Source organism: Antechinus flavipes, chromosome 5 (assembly GCF_016432865.1).
Source record: "Antechinus flavipes isolate AdamAnt ecotype Samford, QLD, Australia chromosome 5, AdamAnt_v2, whole genome shotgun sequence".
Classification (NCBI taxonomy): Eukaryota; Metazoa; Chordata; class Mammalia; order Dasyuromorphia; family Dasyuridae; genus Antechinus; species Antechinus flavipes.
The window spans coordinates 291,617,123-291,644,678 of NC_067402.1; the positions used below are offsets into that span (position 1 = coordinate 291,617,123).

The following is a 27,556-nucleotide window of genomic DNA, read 5'->3' on the forward strand; positions in this document are numbered from 1 at the left end:
CCAGAACTTTGGATTCTTCGGAAAGTCGCTCCCTAACCATGCTGGATTCCCAGAATTTACTGTATATATTTCAAAGTAATCCTGGGGGCAACTTTAGAACTGTGACTAGCAAAGTCCCATGTTCACCCTCAACTCATGCTTTGGGTAGAGAACTTGGACTCTTATTGGCTTTGAGAAGCCTAGAATATGAGAAGGGAACTGAGGGACTAGTTAATCTAACTTTGTAAGCTTACAGATGGGGAAACTGAGTCCCAAAGGGGGTGGTTCTCAGAGTGAGGACTATAGTCTGAGCCTGCTGATTTCTGCTCTGCTGCTTTTTTCTAGTCTCCAGACTTCTGCTGTTTTCTTCCATCCCTATCTGTCCAAATCATATCCAACCTCCAAGACCCAGCTTGGGGAAAGACAAGTGGTCCAGTTTGGCTGGATTCTAGGGTGATAGAAAGCGAAATGGTAGGAAATAAGGTAGGTTTGGAGCATCGGTTGGCATAATGAGAGAGAAAGCTGGTAAGGCAGACTAATGAGAGATTATAATGAGCATGGAAAACCAGGTAGAAGTAGAGATAGACAAAGGGGGCCATTAATTTTTGAGTGAGGGAATGATGGGATCTTGGGCTATCTTCCTAAGGGGTGGAGTAGCTGAGGCTGGCAGAATTGGCTCAGGTCTTGGAATAGACCTGGGTGGTGGGTTTGGGGAAGCCCTGAATGCTATCCCCTCCCTTCTCTAACTACCCAATGCTTGGAAGCGCCATACTAAGGAATAATGACTGTTTCTCTGGTTTAGAACAGCATAGAGACGGAAGTAGGGGTTATGAGGTGGAATTATAACTACTTTTAAGTGACAAAGAGGCTGTCAGACCCACATGGGGAGTGCCCAGAGACCAGGGCAGGAGGCCCTGCTGCTTCATGCCAAGGGTCGCAAAATAAAAAAAAAAAAGAGCAATGACTAAAGTGGGAAGCAAGGTGGGATGACTGGCATTTGGGCTGAGACATGCTGGAGAGGGGCAGAGCCTCCCAGTGTCACGAGGGAAGGGGAAAATACATCCCCATGTTCAGATGCTAAGCTTGAGGGTTGAGTAAGTCATGTTCACTGGCCCTATTACTATACCTTTTAGCCACAGTTCTATAGATTTGATAAAACACTTAGATGAACAGTGTCTTTTCCCAAGTTCTCATTGATCTCAAAAGACCATGATCTTGGAGGAGGGAAGGTTGGAGTGCAACAATTCCCATATTTGAGCTTTGGTTTTCTCATCTGTAAAATGGGGATAATGGGGGAGCCCTGGCTTTCTCATGGGGAGCGATAAGGGGACTCACTGAGAGAATGTATGGAAAATGCTTTTTAATGATAAAATACACACTGTTATTATTATAGCATACACTTAAGCATTTGTGGAACTGACTCTAATTGCATCTATTTTTGTCACAGACATTTACACATACATTCATTTTTTGAACAGAATTTTTCCGGAAATTGAAGGCCAGAATTTGATATCCCATAATTGGGAGATTTAACTCAATTTAATTAAAAAAAAGAAAAAGAAAAACATTTGGAGGCGACGATATGTTGGCAAGAGAATTGCATTGGAGTCGGGAAACTCTGACTTGATTTACTCATTTATAAAATGGGGAATAATAATTTATGTGCTCAACCTACCTCAAAGAGCCGTTGAGAGGGAAGCATTTTGTAAAATTTAAAAGTGTCATAGAAATGTGAACTAATATCACTGATGGTTGACTTGCTCCTGTGACTCTGAAACATCACATTCCCTCTCTGAGCCTCAGTTTCTCCTTCTGCACAAGACAGGGGTCAGACTAGGTTATTTGTAAGGTACTTTAGCTCAAACATTCTATGTTGTGGCAATCCAGGAAGTCAAAGAATTGGGAATGATAGGATTTGATGATTCTATGACTTGATCACTGGTAAGCCCCAGTGATCAATGCTTGAGCTGGGCATTCACAGAGACTACGACAGACCTCTACTGGCTAGTTTCTGGATGGAGAGTGGATGCCATAAGCATTCATCCATTTTGTCCTTTTGAATTCAAGCCCCATAGGAAGTGAAATAATGGACTAGCTCCTGGCTCTTGACTCTGATGCCTTTGTGAGACCTCCTCCCCCATCTTCCCCAACCATGAAGGGTGGCCAGACATCCTGGCTGATCACCAGATGGCTAGCCCCTGCCGTATTCAGAGAGTCATTCACTGGAGAACTTTGGGTTAAAAACAAAACAAAACAAAACAACTCACATTCAATATTCTGACATTTACATTAAGCTTGATTTGGTGACTACTGGAGATTGGGAAGGCAGAGGAGAGTGACTTGAACCATTTGTAATCCTTCTTCATTTAGGTCTGGCCTGGCTTTTGCCAATAGTCCCTTGGTAAAAAATGGCCTCGTCTTTCTGGGGCTCTCAGTCTACAATGGGAGTATTGCTTATGGACGGCCGTCCTGGGCACCCTTCCTCACTGCAGCGTTGTTTCCTAAGTCAGCTGGAGGGTCACGCAGAGGCAAGCCCCACGCCAGCAGCCACCGCCTGCTCGGCTGCTCCTTCTGTCTCCCTGGATGTCGTTCCTTCTGGAAGCTGCCCGTGTTTTTGTAATCTCCCCTCTCCCATCCTGAGGCACGGCAGGAAGTTTTTCTGAAAAAACAAACAAAAATATGTGAAAATGATGCTGCCATCTTTGAAAGAAGGTAAGCCCCTGTGGATAGGAGATGTTTCATTTTTGTCTTTGAACCCCCTAATGCATGTAGAAGGTGCTTATTAAGTGCTTATTGATTGAGTCCATTCTAGCAGATAAGTGAATGCTTGCCCAGCTTCAGGTCAGTTTTTCATCCTCCCTCACTTGAGCTGGGATCCCAAGCCCTGAATTTGAATCCCCACTCTATCCTCTGTGTGATCCTGGGCACTGGATTTAGTTTCCTTAATTATAAGAAATTATTAGTTTCTTTAATTATAAGGAAAATAAGGAATGGGGATGGTGAACTGAATAACATGTGAGGACCCTGGATAGGGCTTAATCTTGATTTTTAGTGGGGAAATCCTAGAATTATTCACGCAGGGTCAGAAAGGACCTCAGAGTCAACTGGTCCTTCCTACCTCTAAGCTCTCTCGAAGCTCTGACATCCCCTGTTCTAAGCTCCCTCCCAGCCCTGATACTCCCTGTTCTAAGCTCCCTCCCAGCCCTGATACCCCCTGTTGTAAGCTCCCTCCCAGTCCTGACACCCTCTGTTCTAAGCTCCCTCCCAGCCCTGACACCCCCTGTTCTAAGCTCCCTCCCAGTTCTGACATCCCCTGTTCTAAGCTCCCTCCCAGTCCAACACCCCCTGTTTTAAGCTCCCTCCCAGCTCTGATATTCCTTGTTCTAAGCTCTCTCCTAGCTGACATCCCCTGTCCTAAGAGATCTGAACTGGAGCATTGTGTCTGATCCAGCTCCAAAGTTGACCATCAGGAAACACTAACCACTACCCAAATAAAGATTCCCCTGCCAGTAAACACAGTCCTTTAATTGTACAACAGACCCCCAGGAAACATACAGAACTTCATCGTACAACTTCCAAGTCTGACAACTTCAGACCAATTTAAGATGCTGGACAGATGGAGCCTGTAGAGGGGAATGAATGAGGCTGCCCATTAAACTCCAATTCTTCTAGGTGCCTACAAAGCATTATGGGGCAGAAATACAGCAGATTATCAGGGGCCATGAGTCCAATTCTCCCATTTTATAGGTAAGAACCAGGGAGGTCATGCAAGTGGTTAAGTGGCAAAGATAGGATTCACCCCCAACACAATGGAATAGCTTGGGTCTTTCTCCTGGTTCCTGCCATCTAAGGCCTAGAGGAAAGACTACCTACTTCTGGAATACTCCCCAGACTCTATTCCCCCAGGTGGAAAAGACCTTTCCTTTGTCTGCTTCCAACAGGGCTCCTTAGGGCAATAATACAGTTCTGGGTTCTTGTGTCATGTCCTGAAAAACTGGAATCTCCCTGAGGGCACTCATCATGTTTACTTCATCTCTACCAAGGCCGAGCCTATTGTGAGTTCTACACTTGAGCGTCACTCAGAAAATGTTTGTCGAATTCTGTCGAGTCCAGGTCTTTTTCCGAGAGGAACAGTTAGCTTAAGCAACATTAGGACACCAGCCAGGACAGGCACCTCATGGGTGATGGATCCCCTGCCCGCCTTGCCCATTCATTTTCAGCAGCAGCAGCAGTATTCTGGATGTGGTGATTAAACAGTGCCTGATCTATTATTTTTGTTCCCAATGGCAGGTAAGGACAGGAGGTACTCACAGTAAAGCAATTTAATTCTGGAGAGATAGATTTTATGTGGGTCACGTGGCAGAACTATGGTGTGGTACAAAGAACATTGCTGTGAATGCAGGCTCTTAGTAGCTGTGTGACCTTGGGCAAATACCTTGATCTTCCTGAAATTCTCTTTCTTCATCTCTAAAATGAGTAGGTTGAAGTAGATTCTATTAAAGGGCCTTTCCAATTCCAGGAATCTTTGATCCTGGGCTTTGAGGAGGACAGGAAGAGGATGTAGCTTGTTGTGAAAAGAGCAATAGTCCTTTGACCCTTTCAATAACTCAGAAAACATTTATGAAGAGTTTAGTAGGGTCTGCATCCTATACTCTTCCCTGGCGGGCAGTAGGGGCGCAAGGATATAATGAGAGAAAGTCAGAAGCCCAGAAGTCCAGAATGAGAAATGGCCTCTAAGGCCATCTCTTGCCACTTGGTCCTGAGGAAGCATCATCTCTGCACAGCACCAGAGCAGCCATCTTGCCTCTGCTGAAAGTCATTCAGTAACGGGCAAGGCCGAGGGCTGAGGAAGGGGCTCTCTCCAATTAGCAAGTTGGGAGACCTGGGAACTGGGAGGTGTCCCCTTTGCCAGAAATGCCTTGATGTTGTGCTTATTTTAATGCCATGATCAAAGTGATGGGAAAAACATCACGTGTGGAGGATGTTTGGTGGGCTCACACTTTCCCAAGTACTTTCCCAAGTACCCAACCTGAGACATTTTGCCATTTGTAAGGCAAGGGGAACAAATGAACAGCAGACACCTCTTCTAGTGAGGGGAAGCCCTGCTGAGGTCACCCTTCATGCCAGTGGTGGGGAACTCCCAGTCCTTAGCAATCCCTTCTCATATCTAGCCCAAAGAAAATCAATTTTATAGAAAGCCATTAATTATCTATCTCTCTCTCTATATATATCAATTATATATAATACATAATATATTGTATATATGTAATATATAACACATATATCATATATGTGTATATATGTAATATAATATATTATTATACACCATATATTATATATTGTACATACAATATCAATATATATCAATCATATCTATACAATACACAATATATCGTGTCTATACATAATATTACATATTATATATACAATATTGAAATATAACAATATAATATACAATATCAATATATATCAATTATATGTAATGCTTAATATAATATATTGTGCATATGTGTAATATATAACACATATGTAATGCATGTTTATGTGTGTGTAATATATAACATATGTATTAGATATAATATCAAATATATACCATAATACAATATACAATATCAATTATATATAATACACAATATAGTATATTTTATATGTGTGTAATATATAACATATACATGCATATGTTATATACATATATATGTGTGTAACATATCTGCATAATATATAACATATCATAATGTGTTATAAATTTTTATATAATATATATTATATGTTATCTATATACACATCAATATATATCACAATATATCAATTATATGCAATATATTGTATAAATATGTAACATAACCTATATGTATAATATATTATTATATATTATATACAATTGATGACTTTCTATACCATTTATTTTCCTTTTAATCCCATGTATGTTATTTTGTTCATTTAAAAACAAGACCCCAAGAAGTGCTCTGGACATTCTCCAACTAATCACTCATTGGATCATAGTAAAATCAATTGTCTGAGGTGGGGTCCTCCCAATCCAAATCCAGTGATCACAGACTTGGATTGGAGGCCTTGGTCACATTTCCTCCTCTATGGAGTAATGGTCCAGATGCCGGATGGATTCCTTCCAGGTTTTAACATTTTCATATTCTAAATTTTCTCAGTCTGATATTCCCTTCCCTGAGACCTTTTTCAGCTCTTATATTCTTGTTCTAAGACTTTTGTCGGGCCTAATATTCCCCATTTTAAGGTCCCTCCCAGCTCTGACATCCCCTGTTCTAAGAACCCTCCTAGTTTTGATATCCCCTATTCTAAAATCCCATCTCATTCTAATATTATCTGTCCTTTCCAGCTTTGGAATGCTAAGATTCCTATGATCTATATTTATGTGTCTTGTAAACATTAGGTGCTTAATACATGTTTGTTGAATTCAATGGGTGGAATGCCTGCAGTGCCCACGAGCTGGAAACTCCAGGAAGTTCACTCACAGGCCTTTTGGTTTCCAGGAGGTATTGCCATTCCCCATCACTGGGTGAACTCAAGGGGAATAATGGTGCTGGATTATCACCCAAGCATGAAATTGATACAGCTATTGCTAAAGGAATATTTTGCAAATATTTACTCTCTTCCTTCAAACATCCCTTTCTTCCCCCTCCCCTTCTGCTTCCTTGAGAAGCTGTGTTCCAGACTGGTGAAACCTGATGCTGCACACTGCAAATGAGGAAAGGAACAGAGCCCAGAGTAAGGAGAGCAGGATTTGAACACTGGTTTTGCTTGGAGCCTCTACTCAATGAAGGGATTTGGATTGGATGGGCCTCGTGGTCTCTTTTAGCTCTTGCCAGAAATGGGAATTTCTACTGCCTTTGATAGCCACCCTAAGTTTTTTATTTCTGTTTCTTATTTATTTTTTCTATCTATTATTTATTGGGGGGCTGAGCTGTCAGATGGACAACTGGCTCCAGAATCACAAAGACCTGGATTCCAGGTCTGCCTCTGGCTAATCCCACCTAGTGATGCTGGGAAAGTCACTTCATTATTCCATGCCCCAGGTAGCTCCAAAGACTAATGTGGAAATATGTTTAATTATTGTATACTTATAACCTATATGAAATTGTTTGCATCTTGAAGAGGAGATTGGGAAGAGAGAAAAAAATTAGAGTTCAAAATCTTATAAAAGTGAATATTGAAAATTGTCTTTACATGCAATTGGAGAAAATAAAATATCTAAATGTATGTGTGTGAGGGGGGAAGACTGTGTGTTGCAGAACATGTACCCTCTTGTCTCAACAGAGAGTCTGCCTTCCTAGGAACTCACCCAGGTCAAGGCAGGGCAAGAGCTAAGACATGCGTCAGAGACTTCGAGACAAGCCAAGGTCAGACAGGAGAAAGGAGACCAGCTGGGATTTTTGCGTGATCCTCTAACTTCAAATTAATTGAATATTTTTCACTGCACCACAGTAAACACACAGAGAAATACAGGCACAACGATGGACTCCCTTGATACCAGAGATCTGTCTCAACGATAGTCCTAATTCCCAGCATTTCTCTGAGCAAAGTACGCCCAATTTACAGAAAAGTAAACTGAGGCTGGGGATGTATATGTGTCACATAGTCATTGAGAAACCTTTTCTCAATCTTTTCTGTCTTGATAAACAATATTGGGAAAGTCCCTTCATTATTTCATGCCCCAGGTAGCTCCTAAGACTAATGTGGAAATATGTTTAATTATTGTATACTTATAACCTATATCAAATTGTTTGCAACTTGGGAAGGAGATTGGCAAGAAACATGGGGAGAAGAAATTTCGAGTTGAACAGGAAAATGTTGGTTGAGTAGATGCATGAACGCAAGGGCAAGCGATGCATGTGGAAGGGGCTCTGTCCCCACAGCCGCTCCTACACTAGTGCCCTTTTCCAGCCTCCTTCCCAGACTGGCAGAGTTGGACAGTGCCCCTCGAAGTGACTTGTTCTTCCCGCACATTTGCATCTTTCTCACCCAAGCTGGACCTGACGCCGTCGGGGGACGGAGAACCACTCCCTGCAGTCGAGAGGGTCCCATTGTCGTTGGGCTGAAGTCCCTGGAGCTTCCCCTGAAGGCTCCTGGTTCTGCCCTCCACAGCTCCAAGGACGTCTGAGCCCTTGTCCTCTCTAAGCTTTCTCCAGCTCCTCCAGCCGATCTCAGCATCCCCCCAACCTCTCGGTCTCCTGGTCAGCCTCCTCTCCCCAGAGCGCGGAGGAGCTGTCCCCTGCTGGGTTCTGAGCAGCGAGCCCTCCTCCACGCCACCTGAGACGGCCTCCGGCTCTCTCCCGGCTTCTGTTTGGGAACCCGGGTTTTGGACGCAAGCGCGAGACTTGACAATGATCTTTATTCTCATTTTATTGGGGCTTGAACCTGGGAATTACTGTAAATTTGGGAGCTCCTGAGGAAGAAGCTCCTTCAGTGTCCCGGGGAAGGTAAAGGCCTTCCCAGAGTCACACGGCCTGGGGGAAGGGGGGGGTGTGTGTCATTTACTCTGACGCGGGGAGTCTGGGCTGCCTTCCGGAGCCTCGTTTCCATCCAAAGCTCAGTGATTCCTCTCGGCTTTGTGCATTCAGCCACGCTAGATGAACGCGCCAACTACCTGCCACGCTCCGCACCTGAGCCCTTCCGTCCGCACGGCCAGCCCTCCACTCCTGAGGACTCACGTTCTCCCACCGTCCCTGGGCTCGTCCCAGCCTTCCCTTCTCTCCTCAGGGAGAGGCTTAGGGGAGAGCCCCGGGGCTGAGTCTGGCCGCGGACACACACCGGCTGCTACCTGAGCTCTGAAGCCTCAGTTTCCTCCTTTGGTAAACGGGGGTAAGAAGAGCGGCTATTTCCCTGAGGTTCAAACGGGTTAAAAGGTCTTTTCAAACCTTGGAGCTTGCTATAAATGTTACTGATTATTATTACCGGCTCCTCTTCCTAACTTGGCTGTTTTGTAGGGGCTGGCGCCTTCCTTCCCGCTCCCCAGCTCTCCGACCTTCTCAGGGGGCTTGCCCCTCTGTCTCTCTCTGTTTCAGCTCCTGTTACTCTGGGACTCTGACCCGCGACCCCCGAGTCCGAACTCAGGCTCTCTCCACTAAACCACACTGCCTCCTGAGCTGGAAATCCCAAACCGGAATACCAAAAATCTGCCACGAGCCCATCCTTCCAGGCTTGTTTCACAGGAACCCCCCTTCTGATGTGCTGGGACAAATAGGCCTCGGGATGTCTCAGACTGGGCAGGCCGGCTGCCAACGGGGCTCCTACTTCCTCCCCTCGACCTCTCAGGATCCATAGCCTCCTGCAAAATTGAGATTAGATGCTCCCACATGCTTCTCTCTCCCTTTCCCTCCCTCCCTCTTTCTGTATTTCTGTCTCTGTCTCTCAGTCTCTCTGTCTCTGTCTCTCTGTCTCTCTCCCTCCCCCTCCCTCTACTTCCTTTCTGTCTCTGTCTTTCTCTTCCCTTCTGCTGCCTCTTCCTCCCTCCCTACATTTTTCTTCCCTCCCTCCAGCTCTCCCCATCTTCCCTCTCTCTCCTGTTTCTCTCTCTTTTCCTCTCTCCCTCTCTCAATCTCTGTCCCTGTCTCTGTCTTTCTCTCTGTCTCTCTGTTTCTGTGTCTCAGTTTCTCTCTTCCCCTCTCCCTCTCTTTGTCTCTCCCCGTTTATGTTTTTCTTCTCCTTTTTGTCTCTGTGTCTCTCTCTGTATCTTCCTTTCTCTATCTGTTTCTCTGTCTGTCTTTCTATCTCTGAATCTGTTTCTCTCTGTCTCTCTCTTTGTATCTCTCTGTCTCTGTCTGTCCTCTCTTTTCTCTTTGTCTGTCTCTGTCTTCCTTTCTGTCTGTCTCTCTCTCTGCTCTCTCTTTGTCTTCCTCTCCTCTCTCCCTCTCTTATCCTCTCCCTCATATATTTATCATTTTAATCTTTTTTTCTCAATCTCTCTTTGTCTTCCTCTTCCTTCTCCTGTCTCTTCCTCCCTCTCCTTCTCTTTCTTTCTCTTTCCCTCCCTCCTTTTTCATTTTATTTAGAATAGGAATAGTGAATATTTATAGAGTATGTATACTACAAGCAGAATAGAAATGGTGAATATTTATAGAAAGTATATATACTACAAGCACTGTACTAAGCACTTTACAAAGATTATTTCATCTGATCCTCACAATCTTAGAAAATAGATGCTATTATGATCACCATTTTATCATTGAGAAAACTGAGGCAGGCAGAATTAAGTGCCCTGCTCAAGGTCACACAGCTAGTAAGTGTCTGAGATCAAATCTGAAGTCAGGACTTTTTGACTGCAAGTCAGGATCTGTGTGCACTGTGATGCCCACCAAGCTGTCTCTAGGTGGATAGTTTCTACTTTGTCCCCCTCTCCCTATCCTTAGAATGCAAAATCCCTGAAGTCAAATGCTCACTCGTTTCAGACTTTGCATCCCTAGCAATAGTCAGTAACCCCATTAGTGTCCTGGACAGAAAAAAACATCTCTTGGATTGAGTCAAAGTTGCCCCTTTCTTGACTAGAGGTCAAAAGTCTAACAGCACGTCCCTTGTTCTGGGTTCTCTGGCTCTCTTTAGGCAGTCTAACCTGCATTTTTGCATTTCCCCCATGATTTTGATTTGTGCTGAGCTTGCAGTCTACTAAGACCTCCAGATCATTTGCCTTCTCATAGTTATCTAGTTTTCCTCATCCTTTATTTCTGTTTTTGATTAAAACAACAACAACAAACTCTTTCCCCTGCATCTACAACTCATACCACTCAAAGTTCCAGGGATTTTAGACAAAACCTCTTTGCAAACCCTTCGGACTCCCGTATGTGTTACATAAAGGCAATATTTCCAGGATTATTGATTTAAATGCTCACACAAATGTTTTCCAGTTCCATCTAAGCAAAATTATTGATTTTCTCCTTTGTGATTACCTCTATCCCTTTCTTGGCTGAGAATTTTCTTGCTAGCTATAGTTATGAAAGGTACTTGTTCTGGGTTGTTTTTAATAGCATAGCCTTTAATACTCAGGTCATGTATCCATTTGGAGATAAAATGCCGACTGTCTTTAGAGAGCAGAACTAGAGCTAATGGGATGAAATTTCTGGAAGGAAGCTTTAGTTTTGGTAGGAAGAAAACCTTGCTAAAAAAAACCAAACAAACAAACAAACTGGAGTGCTATAAGAGGTAATGAGCTCCCTGTCACTGGAGTTCTTCAAGAGAAGAGATGAGTTGTCTTTAATATAGTAGAGGGAATTGTTGTTTAATACTAAGCCGGGCCAGATGACCTTTGAAATTCCTTTAATCCTCCACAATTCTCTTTCCTATCTTCTCATTATGATGTCTGTTAACAGTCACTTTTTTTTAAAAGTGGGCTCTCTTAACAATCTTAAAGAAAACATTTGTTTCCATCATTTTGACAGGACCCATAATGCCCAAATTGGGCATCGTTTACTCTTCCAACCACCATCCATTCCCAGAAGCAAATATTTTGGCAGCGAAAGCTGGGACTTTGACGGTGGGAGACGCAAAAAGGTGTCTCAAAGACCCGGGCCGGCTAAGACAGATGCATTTTCCTGGCTTCCTGGAGCACTGGCTCTGAACGGGCCCATTAAGCAAGGTGGATGCCAATTTCTCCCTGGGCACATCCTCCCCATCTCTGTCGGCCTCCTTTTTTTTTTCTGGTTATCTAACGTCTCCAATATTAACCTTGTGACGGCCCAGAGGATAATTACATTGGATTCTTGTCAAACCTACAAAGAGAAATACCCTCCCTTGCTCTGGGAAAGTTAATGGGTGCAAAGCTTTTCCTGCAGCCTTCACAGAAATATCTCCCGGCTTCTTTTGGGGAGGCTTTACTCCATTTAATTACCTCCGGGAGAGCACATCTCATCTTTGTGAAGTATTAGCCAAGTGTACTGTAACTGGAAATTCTAATTAAGATTTGAAAGGGGGGGAATTCCAATGGCAGGAGTAAAATTTGAATCAGATGAGATGAAATCTGGCAAGTGCTTAGCTTAGTAGGTACTTGTTCCCTCCACCTCCACCCAGAAGATGGAACTGGTGGGGGGGAGCAGAAAGGAAGGCTCTAGATTTTAAAAGTGACCTCAAAGGCAGTCCTTCTCAAATCGGATCATGGAACAAAGCCTGATAAAAGCCAAAAATCCCAACCTGGACCCTGTCTGAGCCCAGGGGAAGCTCAATATGTCTAAGTCTTCCTCAGAGAGTTTCTTTCAAATGATTCTTCAAAAGGCTTCCTTACATTGAATTCAGCTTTCTCTGAAAAATGCTGAGGTTTCAAATATCATTTGGGGGAAAAAAGTGAGAATAATGTCAGAGATCTGAGCTAGTTTTATACCAAAAGGAATCAGAGGGAATCTCAAAAAGTCAGACTAGGAATGGATGTAGATCTTTGGAATGCTAGAACCCTAATCCTAGCCATAATGGGTTCTATTGGCCTATATCCAAGCAGAATCTAGACCAGACTAAGATAAATCATAGTCATGAATTATTGGCCGTGTCTCAATTCCAAATCAGTGATCCTAAGACTTTGGGTAAATTAACCTCAGTTTCCCCCTATGGCTTCAAAGGTAGGTTTCTTCAAGTTCTAGATCAATAGCCCTCCTGCTCTCAACGAACTTACCCCCTATTAGGGAACTATTCCAGTACATGTACAATGCAGGGAAAACTGAGGAGGGAAAGAACACCCACACCTGAGAAAACCAGGATAAGGCTCCATGGAGAAAATGGCACTCGAATTGAGCCTAAGAGAAAGAAAAGTATCCTGGTGGGCAGAAGAGGGAGGGAAATGGATTATATGGGTGAACAGAGGTGGAAAGTAAGGGTTACAAAGTCAGGCGGTGGTCATTCAGCTGGATGGAGTGTGTGCTTTCTGAAGGGGAGCAGTCTGAATTAAAGATGGGGTTAGATTGTGGAGGGCCTCGTGGCATGTGCACATGTATTTTAGTTGATTGGAAATGAGAAGTATTAAAGGTTTTTGAGCAGGGGAACAATATGCTGGGGCTTGTTCCTTAGGAAGATTATTTTGGTAGCTTTGTGAAAGATGGATTGGGGAGAGGAGAGACATAAAGAGGGAAACCAATTAGGATTCTATTACAATGGTCCAGGTAAGAGGTGATTAGGATTTGAGTTAGAGCAGTGATAAGTGGAGAGAAAGAGACAGATGGGAAAGATGTGGAAATGGAATAGACCAGACTTGGCAACTGAATGAGAATGAGGGATGAGGGAGAGCTCAAACTCAAGAATGACTACATCACTTGGGCCCTGGAAAGATGGTCGTGCCCTTAATAGAAATAGGGACATTTGGAGATGAGGATGGTGTTTTTGACCTGAACACTGGACAATCTTCCCAACCTCCTGCCTGGATGCCCAGAGACCTTTCCTGAGAATCTAGAGGCCAGAATGGAATTTGGGCCAGCTGGATCCTCTCTGAAGAAACTGGTCCCTTCAGCACCTCCCTGGGGGCTACTTGAGATTGAACCACCTCTACAGGAGGGCAGCCTGAGAGAGCCATACCAGAATCTGCTCTAGAAGATCAAAAGGAAAAGGAGAGCTTTAATCCAGAAAGCCCTCACTTATTGTGTTGCTGAAACTTGGAAGATGATCTTTAAAAAGATTTTTAAAAGGAAACAAGAACAATGTTTCTTTTCTCATTGCCTTTAAACTCACTTTCCACAGGCTTTAAGGTTATTTATTTATCAGACATATATTTAGTATCTGCTCTAGACTGAGCACTGTGCTAGACTCGTGGTGACATGAAAAGTGTAAATAAGACACATTGCCTGCTCTCTGCAGCTTCCACTCTAGGAGGAAGGTGACACAAGTTAAATAGCTAGAATTCATATTATTACATGACATGTGCATTTTGTTGTTCAGGAATGACTCTTTATGATCTATCAACAATGGCACAAAGTCATAACAGATCAATCATTTTCTGTAAAATGGGTATAATAAACAATAGCCCCTCCTTCACAGGATTATTAAAAGAACAAAAGAGGTAGCAGATGTTGTTTTGCTAACTTTATAGGAATGTTTCCTATTTTTATTATTATTATCATTATCATCATTATTTTAGTCTCATAATATCTTTGGAGGATGTTATGCAGATATGATGACCCTCATTTGAAATGTAGGGAAAATGAAGCTCAGATTGATCACAGAGTTTGTGACTTCCTTTAATGGAAGAAATTCCCAGATGTTGTTCTGGAAAACAGCCTCCAGGGTACATCAATTGACTTCAATACAATCAGTTTGTATTTTCCATTATTCCATGCTGCTGCTCTCAGACAATGGGGGAAACTGAGTCTTGCAAAGTTAAATTAGTGATTGAAAGAGAATTTTCTGAATCCCTGAGCTGGTTAAAAAGGAAGGTGGAGGTCAGGTCATGTCTCCTGGAACCTCTCCTGCTCTGGATGCCTGGGGTTTGAGGGGCCTTCTACTAAAGAGCCTCTGACCTGCGTCCATTCCACAGGGCCTGTTTTGTCTCCGTCATGCTCAGATGTTGAGTTTTCCACCCGTTTGATTCCGAATCATTAAAACATCTGCTGAATGTGATGGAATTGGGCCAGGCTGCTGAGAGCTGCAGTCGGGTTCACTTTCTGTTAGCGGTCTGCTTTCCTCTGACATTTGGAAGACCATTAGCACAGGAAGACGTGTGGTGGATGAGTGTGTGCATGTGCACCCTCGGTAAGGTCACCGAGCCCACAGCCCTGAATGAACCCTCCATCCCGTCCAAGCCCCGGTTTCTTGGCATTAATCATAAGACAAAACCAAAGTAGCCACAGATCCCAGTGTCTGGATGAGAGGGTGGGGAGGGGAAAGGACTTTCTGCTCCAGCCCCTTATTCTACAGTGAGGAAACTGATACAAGGGACATGACTTATCCAGGGGAACGTAGGCAGACCTGGGGAGCAAACCCCAGTCCTCTGACAGCCTGGGACCTGGAGCAGGCAAGCCCCTAACTCAGTTTCCTCCTCTGTAAATGATGTTTCTATAAAATAAGGAAGTGGACAGCTGATCCCCGAGGGTCCTTAGTGAGGGCCGGCAAGTTCTCTGAGGGGAGGAGGTCTGGGGACAAAGCCTCTGGCGACTGCCCAATAAGGGGTTCTCAGCCTGTTAGGGGGGGCATTGTGGTTGAACCTCAGACCCCCTCTCTCTCGGAAAGCAGTTTCCTTCTCTAGAAGCCTCGTCTCTCTTACTGCCTCTTCCTGGACCATTCCTAGGGGATCCCCACCCCCAGCTCTCTTGGTCAAGGAAATTGCTCCTGATTAGACTCAGAAGATTTGGCTTGGAGCATAAGCACAGTTTACTCATCTGCGTCATGGGTATAATTCCATGTGACCTGCCTCCTACCCTCAGCAGTTGTGATTATCCTTTGAATTCATGGATCAAAAATTGCTTTGAAAAGTCTGTTTGAACATATGAAAAGGATTATTATTATGACCAAGAACTCCTTTTACCTTAATACAACTGAACTGGGCTTTGGGATTAATCATACATGTGTATATATACACACACAGATACACACACACACACACACACACACACACACACACAGATCCACACAGACATAAACAAGAATTAAGGGTAAATTTAAGTTTACCCTTAAAATAAGCAAAAAGAGATTACAACGTCAAGTTTCCAAAGGCCAAGAGATCATTGTCAGTGGCCCCGATTGGGAAGGGGAAGAGGCTTTCCTGGAGACAGAGCAAGAGCATTTGGAAAAGAAAATCAGAAAACTTTGAATGAATCACAGAACATAAAACATCAAAGCTAAAATAGACGCACCAGTTAATCCATCAAACAACAAGTATTTGAGAAGGGCTTTTTATAAACTAAACACAGTACAAGATTTGTGCTCTAGAACATAGACTGTCAGAGCTGAGAGGGAATTTAGAACATGGAATATCAAAGTTGGGAAAGATATTAGAATAGAGAATGTCATCTATGGGAAGAGCCTTAGAATAGAGAATGTCAGAACCCAGAGGGACCTCAGAACATGGAACATCAGAGATAGAACCTTCCACTTTTAACATTCTAGGTTCCATATTTTATGTTCCAGCTTCTATGCTTCATGTTCTATATCAACCATCACAGGCACAAATTTCAGGGGATCCTGAACTAGGCCAGGGAAAACCCTCCCTAACTCTCACTGCTATTTGGTATTTCTTTTCTGAAGGCCGGCCTCAAGCCAGTTGTATTGAGTCCCAGTGCCTTTGTCACTGGTAAAAGCCACAGGTCTTCCCGTATCACATTAGGGTTGTTGGGGACATGGTGAATCTCGTTCATGCTCATCAATCAACATTAAATTGCTCCATCCCAGGCTTCCTGTCCACACACTTTATTTCAGTAGAATGAGTTTCCTCCATCACCCAATGCATTTTATGGTATGCATTTAGCAGCCTGATTCTGAGAAGACTGCTTGGCAGGGCAGGGTGGAGTGGGGTGGAATGGAAATGGGGAGCCATGTCACCCAAGGGGCTGAGTAGAATCAGCCCTATTAACAGAGGCTTGCCCTCTTCTTCCTCCTTCCTTGAGTTCTTAGGAGGAAGCAATTTTTCTGAGAGCGTGTGCTGGAACTCCTTTCTCCATTAGTGATCTTGCTCTTTGGGTCTCGTGCCCAGAAAACTGGTGCTGTTAATTATCATTTAACATGCATCTGTCATGTCCATCCAAGGAAATGTCAGCTCCTGGGGTGAGGAGCAGGTGTTCTATATCTCTGTATTCTCCCCCCCTCCAATATATTACATCCACAACTGGGTACGCAGTTGGCAGAAGCTGAGAAATGACTCCTGATTCCTGCTTCTGGGGTCCTTCGAAATCAGAGTCCTTTCCTCCCTAGTGAGGGAAGGAGGGACAGAGTCCTTTCCTCCCTAGTGAGGGAAGGAGGGAGGGCAAGAATGTCACCCCCATTTTATAGAACTTTTTAGAGAAAACTGAGACTCAAGCAGGATCACAAGATGGGAGGTCTGGGGGCCGTCTTTGTCTTGCAATTTGATGCCAGTTCCTTCCCCACTATGACATTCTCTTGCCTGGAGGGAGATAAATAATTGCTACATTTGGAACAGAGACGATCTACGCGACAAACAACTTATCCTGACAGACACTAAGCTCTCTGAAGGCAGAGACTGCTCCCTTTTGGCCCTTGTGCCCCCACTGCCCAGCACAATGCCAGGTGCAGAGCATAGATGCCAAGGTTTTTTTTTTTTTTTTGCTCAACTGTTCCCCTTCCCTGCCCCTGGCTAGGAGATGTTTGCCTGCAGGATCTGGCTTATCTGTCCTTACTGGCCAGAAGCTTTCCCCGTCCCCTCTCTTGGGTAGGAGCTATTTTAAGCTCTTTAAAGACAGCCCTGGACCGAGTCTTGGGAACAAAGACAAGGGGTTCAAATTTTAGCAACTGCTGTTTGCAGTTGCTCATTAAAGGTCATCGTGACCTTTAATATCACGTGTCTAAAGTTCCTTCCTGAACTCAAACCTATGATCCTCATAAAGTCTGGGTTTGACTCTAAGATTTCATATTTGCCCCGAGATTATGGAACCGTCAAGGGTCTTCTATGAGCTCAGTTTCTTCATCTGCACAATATCTGTACAATAGGGATAGTAATCTTTTCTCTGTTCCTAAATACATTTTGCTCATGGACCCAGGATGCTGAGAGGGACATTAGGATGTGGATTATTAAAGCAAGCCCGAAGAGATCTTTGATGTCAGAACTGGGAGGTGGATCTAGTCACAGAGTCATAGGTTTAAAGAGAAAAAAGAACCTTAAAAACCATTACATCCAAGCCCTCTATTTTACACATGAGAAAACTGAGACAAATGGGTTAAGTGGCTAACCCAGGGTCACACAGCTAGTAAGTGTCTGAGGTAGGATTTGAATCCTTCTAAACACACAACTACTCTATTCCAAATTTTTTATGAGAGGGGGAAGTTGAGTCCCAAAGGAGGACGTAGAAATTACATCAAACATTGTAGATAGAGAACCAGTCTGATGTCAGGGAGTCCCGCATTCAAATCTCACTTTAGATGCAGATCCCAGGCAGATCCCTAACTAAGCCCAGAGTTGTCAGTGAATCAACTTCCATCCATTAAGCTAACCCCCAATCCAAGGTCATTCTGGGAAATAATCACCCTGTGGAGGTGACCTCTGGGTAACTTCTCACTACTAGTTTGGCCTTTGGGAACACGGCTTGGAAAGCCACGGTCAGTCCTCTTGAACGAGCCGATCGTGGCTTCTTGCAATGCAAAATGGGGGACAGGAGGCCGTTTGGGAACGAGTCCAGACCAGACCCAACTAAATCGCATTATCGTCTTTTCTAATTTGGCCCAGAAAAGCTCGTGTAATTGGATTAAGCCCTTTGTTGGGGATTTCACAGGGTGATAGCAGAACTGGGCAGGGCCTGGCAGGGAGCCTCCATCCCAAAATCTGTTTCCCTGGGTATTTTGGAATCCCCTCTTGGCTCTTTAAAAGACGCTACTTTGAAAACTGAACAAAAACAACCCTTTATCTTGTTGGATCTGCCACTGGGCAGAACTCTCTGGAGTAGGTCACCGCTAGGTCACGGGCCATTGTTGGATATGTCCAAATGGGTCCTGGAAGAGCCCCTCCCAGAGGGCCACGGGGAGCCTTTCCGGGGAGCCCCCAGAGGAACCCTCGGAAGCCTCGGCTTTGGCCAGGACCCTCTGAAACAGTCCCCTACCTCCCCAGCTCCTGTGGGGATTCCTTCTCGGAATTGTGTTTTTAAATGCATAAAAGAGATAGGATTACACAGGAAACCAATTCTGTTGGAGCACAGCGGTCCATGACACAGGCTCATAGACCTCAGGTTTAGGACCTCGGTCCATCTTGTTCAGGTCAGGGTGGGCCGAGGTCCCGTCTGACCCAGTGATTCAGGCCAAAGCCGCAGCCGGGAGAAATTAAGGGACTTGGATAAGGTCACTCAGAGGGGAGCAGAGCTAGCATTCTACCCCATCTTTCAACTCCAGTTCTGCTGTTCCTAGCCAAGGTGTTAAATGGCTTGAGCTCTTCGATAAAGGGTTTGGGGCAAGCTCCAGAATGTCAGCGGGCGCCCTGGTTACCTCTCCAGTTTCAGTTTAAGGATGTGCTCTTGTCCGTGTGCTATTTCTGGGAAATGGGGGAGATAGGGCTGAAAGCACGGAGGGGGTCCTTGGGCCGACGGGCCAAAGCAGGGGATCTGCCAGACGCTAACAGGAAGAAAAGAGGCCACAGGAATGCAGAATCAGCAGAGACCAGAGCGAGACTTATTCTGCTTGGCCTGAGACGGCCGGACCCGGAGCAAGGAAGGGGAGGAAGACGCAGAGGGCAGATCTAGTGCAAACAAAAACATCGAAATCTTTCTAATGCTTAGCAGAAATGGGCTGCCTTAAGGGGGACCCCGTGTCAGGGACGTTAGGGAGGATTTTCTTTCAGGGAGCCACCAGACTCGTTAGCTCTAAGGGCCGCAGCATTGAGACCCTGAGCTTCCCCATCCCTACATACAAACTCAGGAGGACTTTCAGCAGGACAACAGAGGAAACCCCCATTGGGAGCCTGTACTGAGCGTGTCTGGGCTGATGCTGCCAGTGGAATCATAAGTAGGATAAACCACCACAGAGGAGGGACCACAAGGGGCTCCTTTTGAGGGACATCGGGGTGGGGGAGGAAACCGTGGCCTCTGTGTGGCAGGGCTTACTCAGCAAGAGCCTACATCAGAGGGAACATAGGAGTCAAGCCACGTTTGTTCAGATAGCTCGTTCCCGTAGTTTCGAGCCTGGGACATTTGGACACAAGAAAATAAAAACAAAAGACGTGAAGAAATGAAGAAAATGTATTTTTTTTTCATTCTTTCCTCCATATGCACATAACAGAACCAATAATAGTTATCTAGCTTTTGCCAGAAGGCATCCAGGGAAAGGAAACCCACCCCCTCCCCATGCAGCCTGTTTATTTCCTTGTGGGAGGGAAGGTGGGCCTTAACTATTCCTTAGCCCAAATTGGCCACTTCGCACCTTCTCCCGTTGCTCTAAGTTCTCAGCTTGGACCAAACAGAACAAAGCCAGTCTCTCATCTACATCAGGTCCCTCCCAGCTCTGACATCCCATATTCTAAGGTCCTGCCCACTTGCTACAAAGGTCCCTCCCAATTCTGCCATCCTGTGTCCTAAGGACCCTTCCCTCCCTGATATTCCTTGTTCTTGGGGTCCTCCCAGATCTCAGGCCTATTAGCCTATAAACCAGTGTGCAGGCTCTCCCAGTTATGTTGGGGATAAGCAAAAGAGATTACTTTTTTTAAATGTAAAATTTAAAAATGTAAATGTAATTTTCTTTCCCCATTTTTTTTTTATAACATGAAAAAAGAGCCTGGGCAGTGAGGAGGGCCCTGGGCCTCAGCTGGGGAAGAGGTCAATTGGAGGGGACAAGCAGAGAATTCTCTGATCAAGCTGAGCTGATGGGGGATTGGAAACCTCAGCCCCTGAGCAGGGATGTTAAACGTCTCATAAATTCCACCCACGGAGCCTCTGATTTTGTCTGATTTTCAGGCCAAGGAAATAAGATATTGACTCGACTCTTCTCTATTTCTTATTTCCTGGAATCTGGCTCTCTTGGCCCATAACTTCTTAAGCCACAGGCTGATGGCTCTGGCCATAGGAAGGCAAAGAGGAGGGTGGCGGAAGGGTGGCCGGGCCAAGGAGCAAGAAGGAATCAGCTTTATCCTACCCCCCAGCCCCAGTCCGCCTGTTCATCTTTTCATCACTGTGATCATGTTCTAAGGCAAGCTGGCTCCGAGAAGGAATGGTGTTTCTGTGCCAAAAGGAGGGCATTAAATTGAGAGGAGGGTTTGAGTCACTATATGCCCCAGGGAAAATGAGGGGACCTTTCATTTATGGAGCTTGGAAGGCACCTCAGAAGTCACCTCACCTGAATCCTACTATACAGATCAGGAAACAAGGGAAGTGCCCTACTGAAGGTCTTCCTGACTCCAAGGCTAGTGATCTATCCATTTCTCTATCCTGCTTCTGCACTCTTATTTTAAAACAGGAGAATATAAAATAATGCTAATTAATAAAAATAAACAAGTTAGCTCCCTCTAGATTCTGGAGGAGTCTTCCAAAACCTATCCACCCATCCATCTTTTTTTCCTTCCTTCCTTCCTTCCCTCCTTCCTTCCTTCCTTTCTTCCTTCCTTCCATCCATCCATCCATTCATCCATCCATCTACCCATCATCCATCCTTCCATTCATCCTGGGCCCTCTGCTGGCCAGAAGGGCCTTTGAAGTCCTCCCTTTCCCCAGATCAGCCTTCTCCCTTGTATTCACACCATTCACTTTTGTTCTGAAGTTCCTTGTGTTGGTGGCCTAGCCTTTCTTCTAGAATAAAAACTCCAGGAGGGCAGAGATTGTATCTAAATCTCATTTCCTCACCCCATTATGGTACCCATTATGGGACTTTTCTCATAGGAAAATGGAGGCAGGCTTTCAAACAGGCTTTTCACCCAGTAAACTTCTGGGATGGGGGTGAGGGAAGGCAGCAGATTGATTTTTAATTGAGAAGGAAGCATCACTTCACCATCCTGTGCCTCAGTTTCTTTATCTGGAAAATAGGCATGTGTTCCCCTAATATGTCCTGGAGACAGGAAAAGTGTTCATCTAAGTCAGCCACACTTGCATTCCCTATATTATATGTTATAAAAAATGGATCACTCAACTTGTGCTGGAAGGGACCTCAAAAGCCATCAAGCCCAAACCTCTCATTTTACAGAAAAGGGAAACTGAGGCACAGGGAGGCTGGGTAATTTAGGATGATAGATTATTCTAAGGGAAGGGAAGCCATCAAGCCCAAACCTGTCATTTTACAGAAAAGGGAAACTGAGGCACAGGGGAGATTTATTCTAAGGGAAGGGACCTCAGAAGCCACCAGATCCATTTTACAAAGAAAGAAATTGACCCCAAGGATGTATCATGCTCATTGCAGGAAACAAGGGCAGTGAGCATCAGGACAAGAATTTTGGTACCCAACTCCAGGGACAATGTCTTCTCCTGACTGTTAACCTCAAACATCTTGAGGAATGGGAATCATTTGAAATGGAAGAAGTCACTCTGAGGATTAAGAGACTGCCTGGAAAGACTGTGCCGTCTCCCCTTCTAGTCCCTCCAGACAATCCTGAAACTAAGCTTTAATCTCCTCATTGAAAACCTGTTTCCTTTCATCATTTGGAAATTGCTTGGTCTGCATTTCTCTGAAAGGGGAGTGAGTGTGTACGTGTTTAATAAGGCCTGCTTGAATACAAGTTTGTTGGAAAACAGCAAGCTATTCAGATGAAAAGATGAAAAATAAAACCCTTCTAAGGCACATTAGCTGTAGAGGAACCTTCTGGGTTGGTAGAGAAGGAAACCTCAAATGTAGTTTACTGAGCTGGAAGGAAAGAGACCCAGGAGTGCATTCTGGGAAGGACCCGCCATCTATAGCACCTCACCTGCTCACAGACTTAGAAATGCTCCTGAGAGATGACCCCCAGCAAATCCAAACAACTTCATTAGCTTTCCAATCAATCAGCCAATCAACCATTCAACCAACCAATCAACCAGCATCGATTAAGCCAGGAGGGGCCTCAGACCAGGGGATGTCAGAACTTGGAGAAGCCAGGAACCATGCTAGGCGCTGGGGAAGCAGAGAGAAAATCAAAGCAGTCTCTGCCCAGGAGAAACTTGCAATCTAGCTGGGGAAGATAATATTACAGAACAAACACTGGTAAGGCGGTGGGCAGGGGAGGGGCAGTGGATGCTTCACAGATACTTGTGGACTAGTACTGTCAGTCACTGGGCTGACTGGCCAAGGGGGCCAGGACATAAAAAGGCAGTAATGCCCAGCTCTAAATTGCCTCTTCTTCAGGCTGAGCATCCCTAGGTCTTTCTAACAATTCCATTTTTTTCTGTCCTTTCCCCTTACGCTTGAGCCCTACTCAGCCTTCTCAACTCCTCCAGCTTGTAAAATATAATGCCCAGGATATGGAACAATGCTCTAGATGTGGCCTAATCATGGCAGAGTACCTTGGGACAACCAGCTCCTGTACTAGAACACTAGATTTTTTTTAAAAAAATGTAGCCCCATATGGGCTTTTTTGATCACCACTTTGCTGCTTCACTTCTGGGACCCTCAGACTCCAACTCTTTCCAGTTTTCTGCAAGTCACCAGAGGCATAAAACCATTAAAATATATTCCCACACTGAAATCCCAGGGAATTCCACCATGGGGATCAAGCAAAAGACTGGGTAGCACTACTGAGTGTTCATATATGGCAGAGACATCCGGAAGGCTACGGAAAGTCCCAGAGGATCTGAGAAATCCTCAGCCAACAAAGGGGTTCCCTGGAAGGAAATCCCAGTCCAGCAGTGTTGGGGTGATGTGGGGCTGGCCCAGAGGATGCCAGAATAGATGTTCTCCAGGAAAGTTGTATGGCTTAAGGGAAGGGAGCCCCCAGACTAAGAAACAGGACATGTAAGTCTGGCTTTGGGACCTCCAACAAGGCTCTCTCTCTCTGCACCTTGGTTTCATCCAACTATAAATTGAAGATTTGGGTTCGATTATCAAACCTGGTGTCACCAATTTGCCCTTTTGGGCAAGCCTATGGACTCCTTCTCAGAATGAGGGCTTAAATGCACAGAGTAAAACTGAACTTTTTAGTAAACCAAAATAGTAAACTGTATTGAAATACAGTTACTGAAAAAATGGTTTAAAGTGCATGAACTACAGGTTAAGAGCCTTGGCTTTGAAAATCTCCTAGATTCCTTTCAGATGGAACATTCCATGTCATACTCTAAGACTCCATCCTTCTCCTACATTCTATATTCTGTTTTCTCAAGCCCCTCCTAACTCTGACATCCCCTGTTCTAAGCTCCCTCCTAACCCTGACATCCCCTGTTCTAAGCCCCTCCCGGCTCTGACATCCCCTGTTCTAAGCTCCCTCCCAACCCTGACATTCCCTATTTTAAGGCCCTTCCAGTTCTGATATCCCCTGTTCTAAGGCAAGCCCCCTGCCAGCTCTGAAATACTGAAATACAGTGATTTTATGTATATCTTCTCTACATTTTCTTGGGAAAGCAGCAACCTGTGGAAAGAGCTGCCTCATAGACCCCTTTCCCACAGGTTCTTGCTCTCTCAACAGAGTACCCTTGATGGACTGGGAAGGGTATCCTAAGAAGGGGAAGAGAAGCCAAGCAGAGCCCCTCACCTGCCCTTATGGGGCAATTATCCATAGATTCCAAATAGATTTTGATTCACTCTGAAGTGAATTTTTTTTAAAGCAAGAGTAAAGTTATTGAGTGGAAAGTAAAATAATAATCATAATAATGAAAGAAGAAAGCCTTCAATGTAGATTCATCATGTTTGGAAGCTTAGCAGTCCAGAGAGAGCTGAGAGATCACCATCTTCCCAGTGATGAACGTGAGAGTGGGGGGAAATATAGCCTGGGAAGGAAATGAGCCGGGGGAAGGGGGGGCTTCAGGAAGAAGTATATTGTCTGGGTTCATTACATATTAAAGGATGACAAAGAAAGAGAAGCCGACAAAAATCTCCTCTGGATGAAGTGCAGCCAGCCAGCATTTCCCCCCAATTATATTTGCTTTCATTTTCCCTGAAAATGTTACTTAACTTGGTTATGGGGGAATCGGATATGGGAATCAGCTGCCAGGGCTGCTCCCATCTACATGGTAATGCAATTTGGCATTTCCCCTCTGCTTCAGGAATGGAAACAGTGCTGTGCTGTGGTTGGGATTTATGTGCCACTTGCCTGGGGCAGCTCGGGGACCCCTCCTCTGCCAGAGGAAATCAATCAGGTCGGAGCTGGGAGCCTGAGCCACTTTAAATCTAATGCTTTTTAAGTTGTGACTTAGAAACAATTCTAGCCCATGTACTTGCTGCCTCCCTCACCTTACGCCAGCCCCTTTCCAACACACAAATACACACACACACACACACACACACACACACACACACACACACACACACCCCTGAGCCCCTCAGACTGATTACAGAGGATTTCTGACAAAATGACCCCTCTGTTTTATTTTGTTGTTTTTGTTTCCCTGGAGAAGGGGTAGATGTCCCTTCCAAGAAGCTGGAAGGGAGCTGGCATAAGAAGTTGGAAGTTGGAGGGCTGCCTTTGGAATCTTGGGGCTTGTTTTGGAGCCCACCCCTGGCCCTTAGTAGCTGTGAGACCTCATCCTAAAGGCTGGAAGGGACCTCAGGGATTCCCTAGCCCAACCCATCACTTTCTCCTCTTCTCCAGGAAACTTTTCCCAACCACCACCCCCCTTAATTCTATTGTTTATCCTGTTAATTACTTCCTATTTATCTTGTATAGGGGTTACTTTGTATAACTCTGTTTACTTACTATCTTCTCCCATTAGATTATAAATTTCCTGAGGGCAGGAATTCTCTCCTGCCTCTTATTGTATTATCTTGTATAGGGGTTACTTTGTATAACTGTTTCCTTGCTATATTCCCCCATTAGATTATAAATTCCCTGAGGGCAGGAACTGTCTCATGCCTCTTATTGTATTCCCAAAGCTTAGCATAGTGCTTGGCTGATAGTAAGTGTTTAATAAATGCTTATTGATTAATTGATTTTCCAGAGGAAAATGTTCATTTCCAGAGAGTGACAGTTCCTCGACTGGGGTCACACAGCTAGGTAGCCACAGATCACTCAAAGCAAACTGCTTTGGCCACCATATCAAGCCAGTTAGAGCACTCACCTTTTATGATAATCTACATTTTAAAACTTTTCCTACCTTAAGTGACAGATGGGGGATGCGACCCTTTCCCTCCACCATTCTGCCTCTAAGAGAAGCTTAAATGTAAACATTCAGCATTTATTAAGTGCATACAGTGAGCTGTTTCTAAGGGTCAGCATCAGGCCCTCAAAGGAACTTTACAAAGGAGGACAGGAACAGAAATAAATTGGTTGGCATTAGCACCAGAATTTGAACACAGATCTTCTGAGATAGTGGTTGTTCCATGATACTGATGTGATTGTAAACATGGGACATAATGATCTTAGGAATAAGCTCCTATTTTAAGAATATTGTATCTCCGCAGGAAAAGATAATGATAAGTGTGGGAGGAGATGTGAGAAACTGGGACACATACATTGTTGGTGGAATTGTGAGCTTATCCAACCATTCTGGAGAGCAATTTGGAACTATGGCCAAAAGGCTGTCAAACTGTGCGTACCCTTTGATCCACTAGTCTCACTACTGGATCTGTATCCCCAAGAGATCATAAAAAGGGAAAGGGGCTCATGAAATAGCCCAGGCAATAAAATTCAAGATGGCCACAGTAATTCATAATTTAGAAATAATTTATTTGTAACTGGCCTAGATGATGTGCATGGCCAGGACGGACCTCCAGTAGGATTCTGGCATGGCTCTGTGCCCAACTGAAGTAGGACCAGCCTCATAAGCATTCTTGTTCACCCTTGCTGGCACATTTTGACATTAAACAGTGACTCCACTTTACAGGACAAAAGATACAATGGCAGCTGTTTTAACATAGATAGGGATCAAGGTTAGGTGACCACCCTCACTGAACAGATATCTTTGAAGTACAAAAGAAGTCCCCTAATCTAGCTGAGCAGACCCTTCTCTGTGAGCCCCAGGCCCTTTAACCTAAGACTGAGGGAGGGGAGGGGAGGCCAGTTCTTTGTCCATTTCACTCACAAATACAAAAATATTTGTAGCAGCCCTTTTTGTACTGTCAAGGAAGTGGAAACTGAGTGGACGCCCGTCAGTTGGGGAATGGCTGAATAACTTATGGTATACGAGTGTCATGGAATATTATTGTTCTATAAGAAATGATCAGCAAGATGATTTCAGAGAGGCCTGAAGAGGCTTACCTGAACTGATGCTGAGTGAAATGAGCAGAAGCGGGAGATCATTGTACATGGCAACAGCAAGATTATAGGATGATCAGTTCTGCTAGACGTGGCTCTTTTCAACAATGAGATGGTTCAGGCCAGTTCCAATAGGCCAGTGATAGAGAGAGTCATCTGCATCCAGAGGAAGGACTATGGGGACTGAATGTGGATCACAACATAGTATTTTCACCTTTTTGATATCATTTGCTTCCTTTTTGCTTTTTTTCTCTTTCTTTTTTGATCTAATTTTTCTTGTGCAGCATAATCATTGTGGAAATATGTATAAAAATGCACATGTTTAACATATATTGGATTCCTTGCTGTCTAGGGGAGGGAGTTGGAAAAGGAAGAGAGAGAAAATTTGGAACACAAGGTTTTGCAAGGATGAATGCTGAAAACGATCTTTGCATGTATTTTAAAAATAAAAAAAGCATTAAAAAAAAAGAATACTATATGGTTGTGTTTAGATTATCTTATCTTAGTTTTACATTTTATGACCAGGTATGATGGGGTGCCTGGAATGGGATGCTTAACCTAACCAGTCCCTAACACCTTCTGTAAGCCATAAAATTGGCCTATCAGTGACATCGAGGAGCAACAGTAGTGAAATACCTAACCTAACCACCTCAGCTCTACCTCTAAAATCAGTATTCTATGAAATATCATTTG

The 27,556-nt window shown here is 44.4% G+C and overlaps 1 protein-coding gene across 2 annotated transcripts in view; it reads right to left on the reverse strand.

Annotated features, from left to right (window-relative positions):
- SHISAL1 (shisa like 1) overlaps positions 1 to 27,556 on the reverse strand; it is a 121,801-nt gene that overhangs the window by 6,384 nt on the left and 87,861 nt on the right. For both annotated transcript variants that reach the window (XM_051962337.1, XM_051962336.1), the window contains exon 5: positions 2,247 to 2,638. In XM_051962337.1, the coding sequence (XP_051818297.1) occupies position 2,638 (1 nt within the window). In that variant the 3' untranslated portion in view covers positions 2,247 to 2,637. The remainder of the gene's footprint in view (positions 1 to 2,246; positions 2,639 to 27,556) is intronic.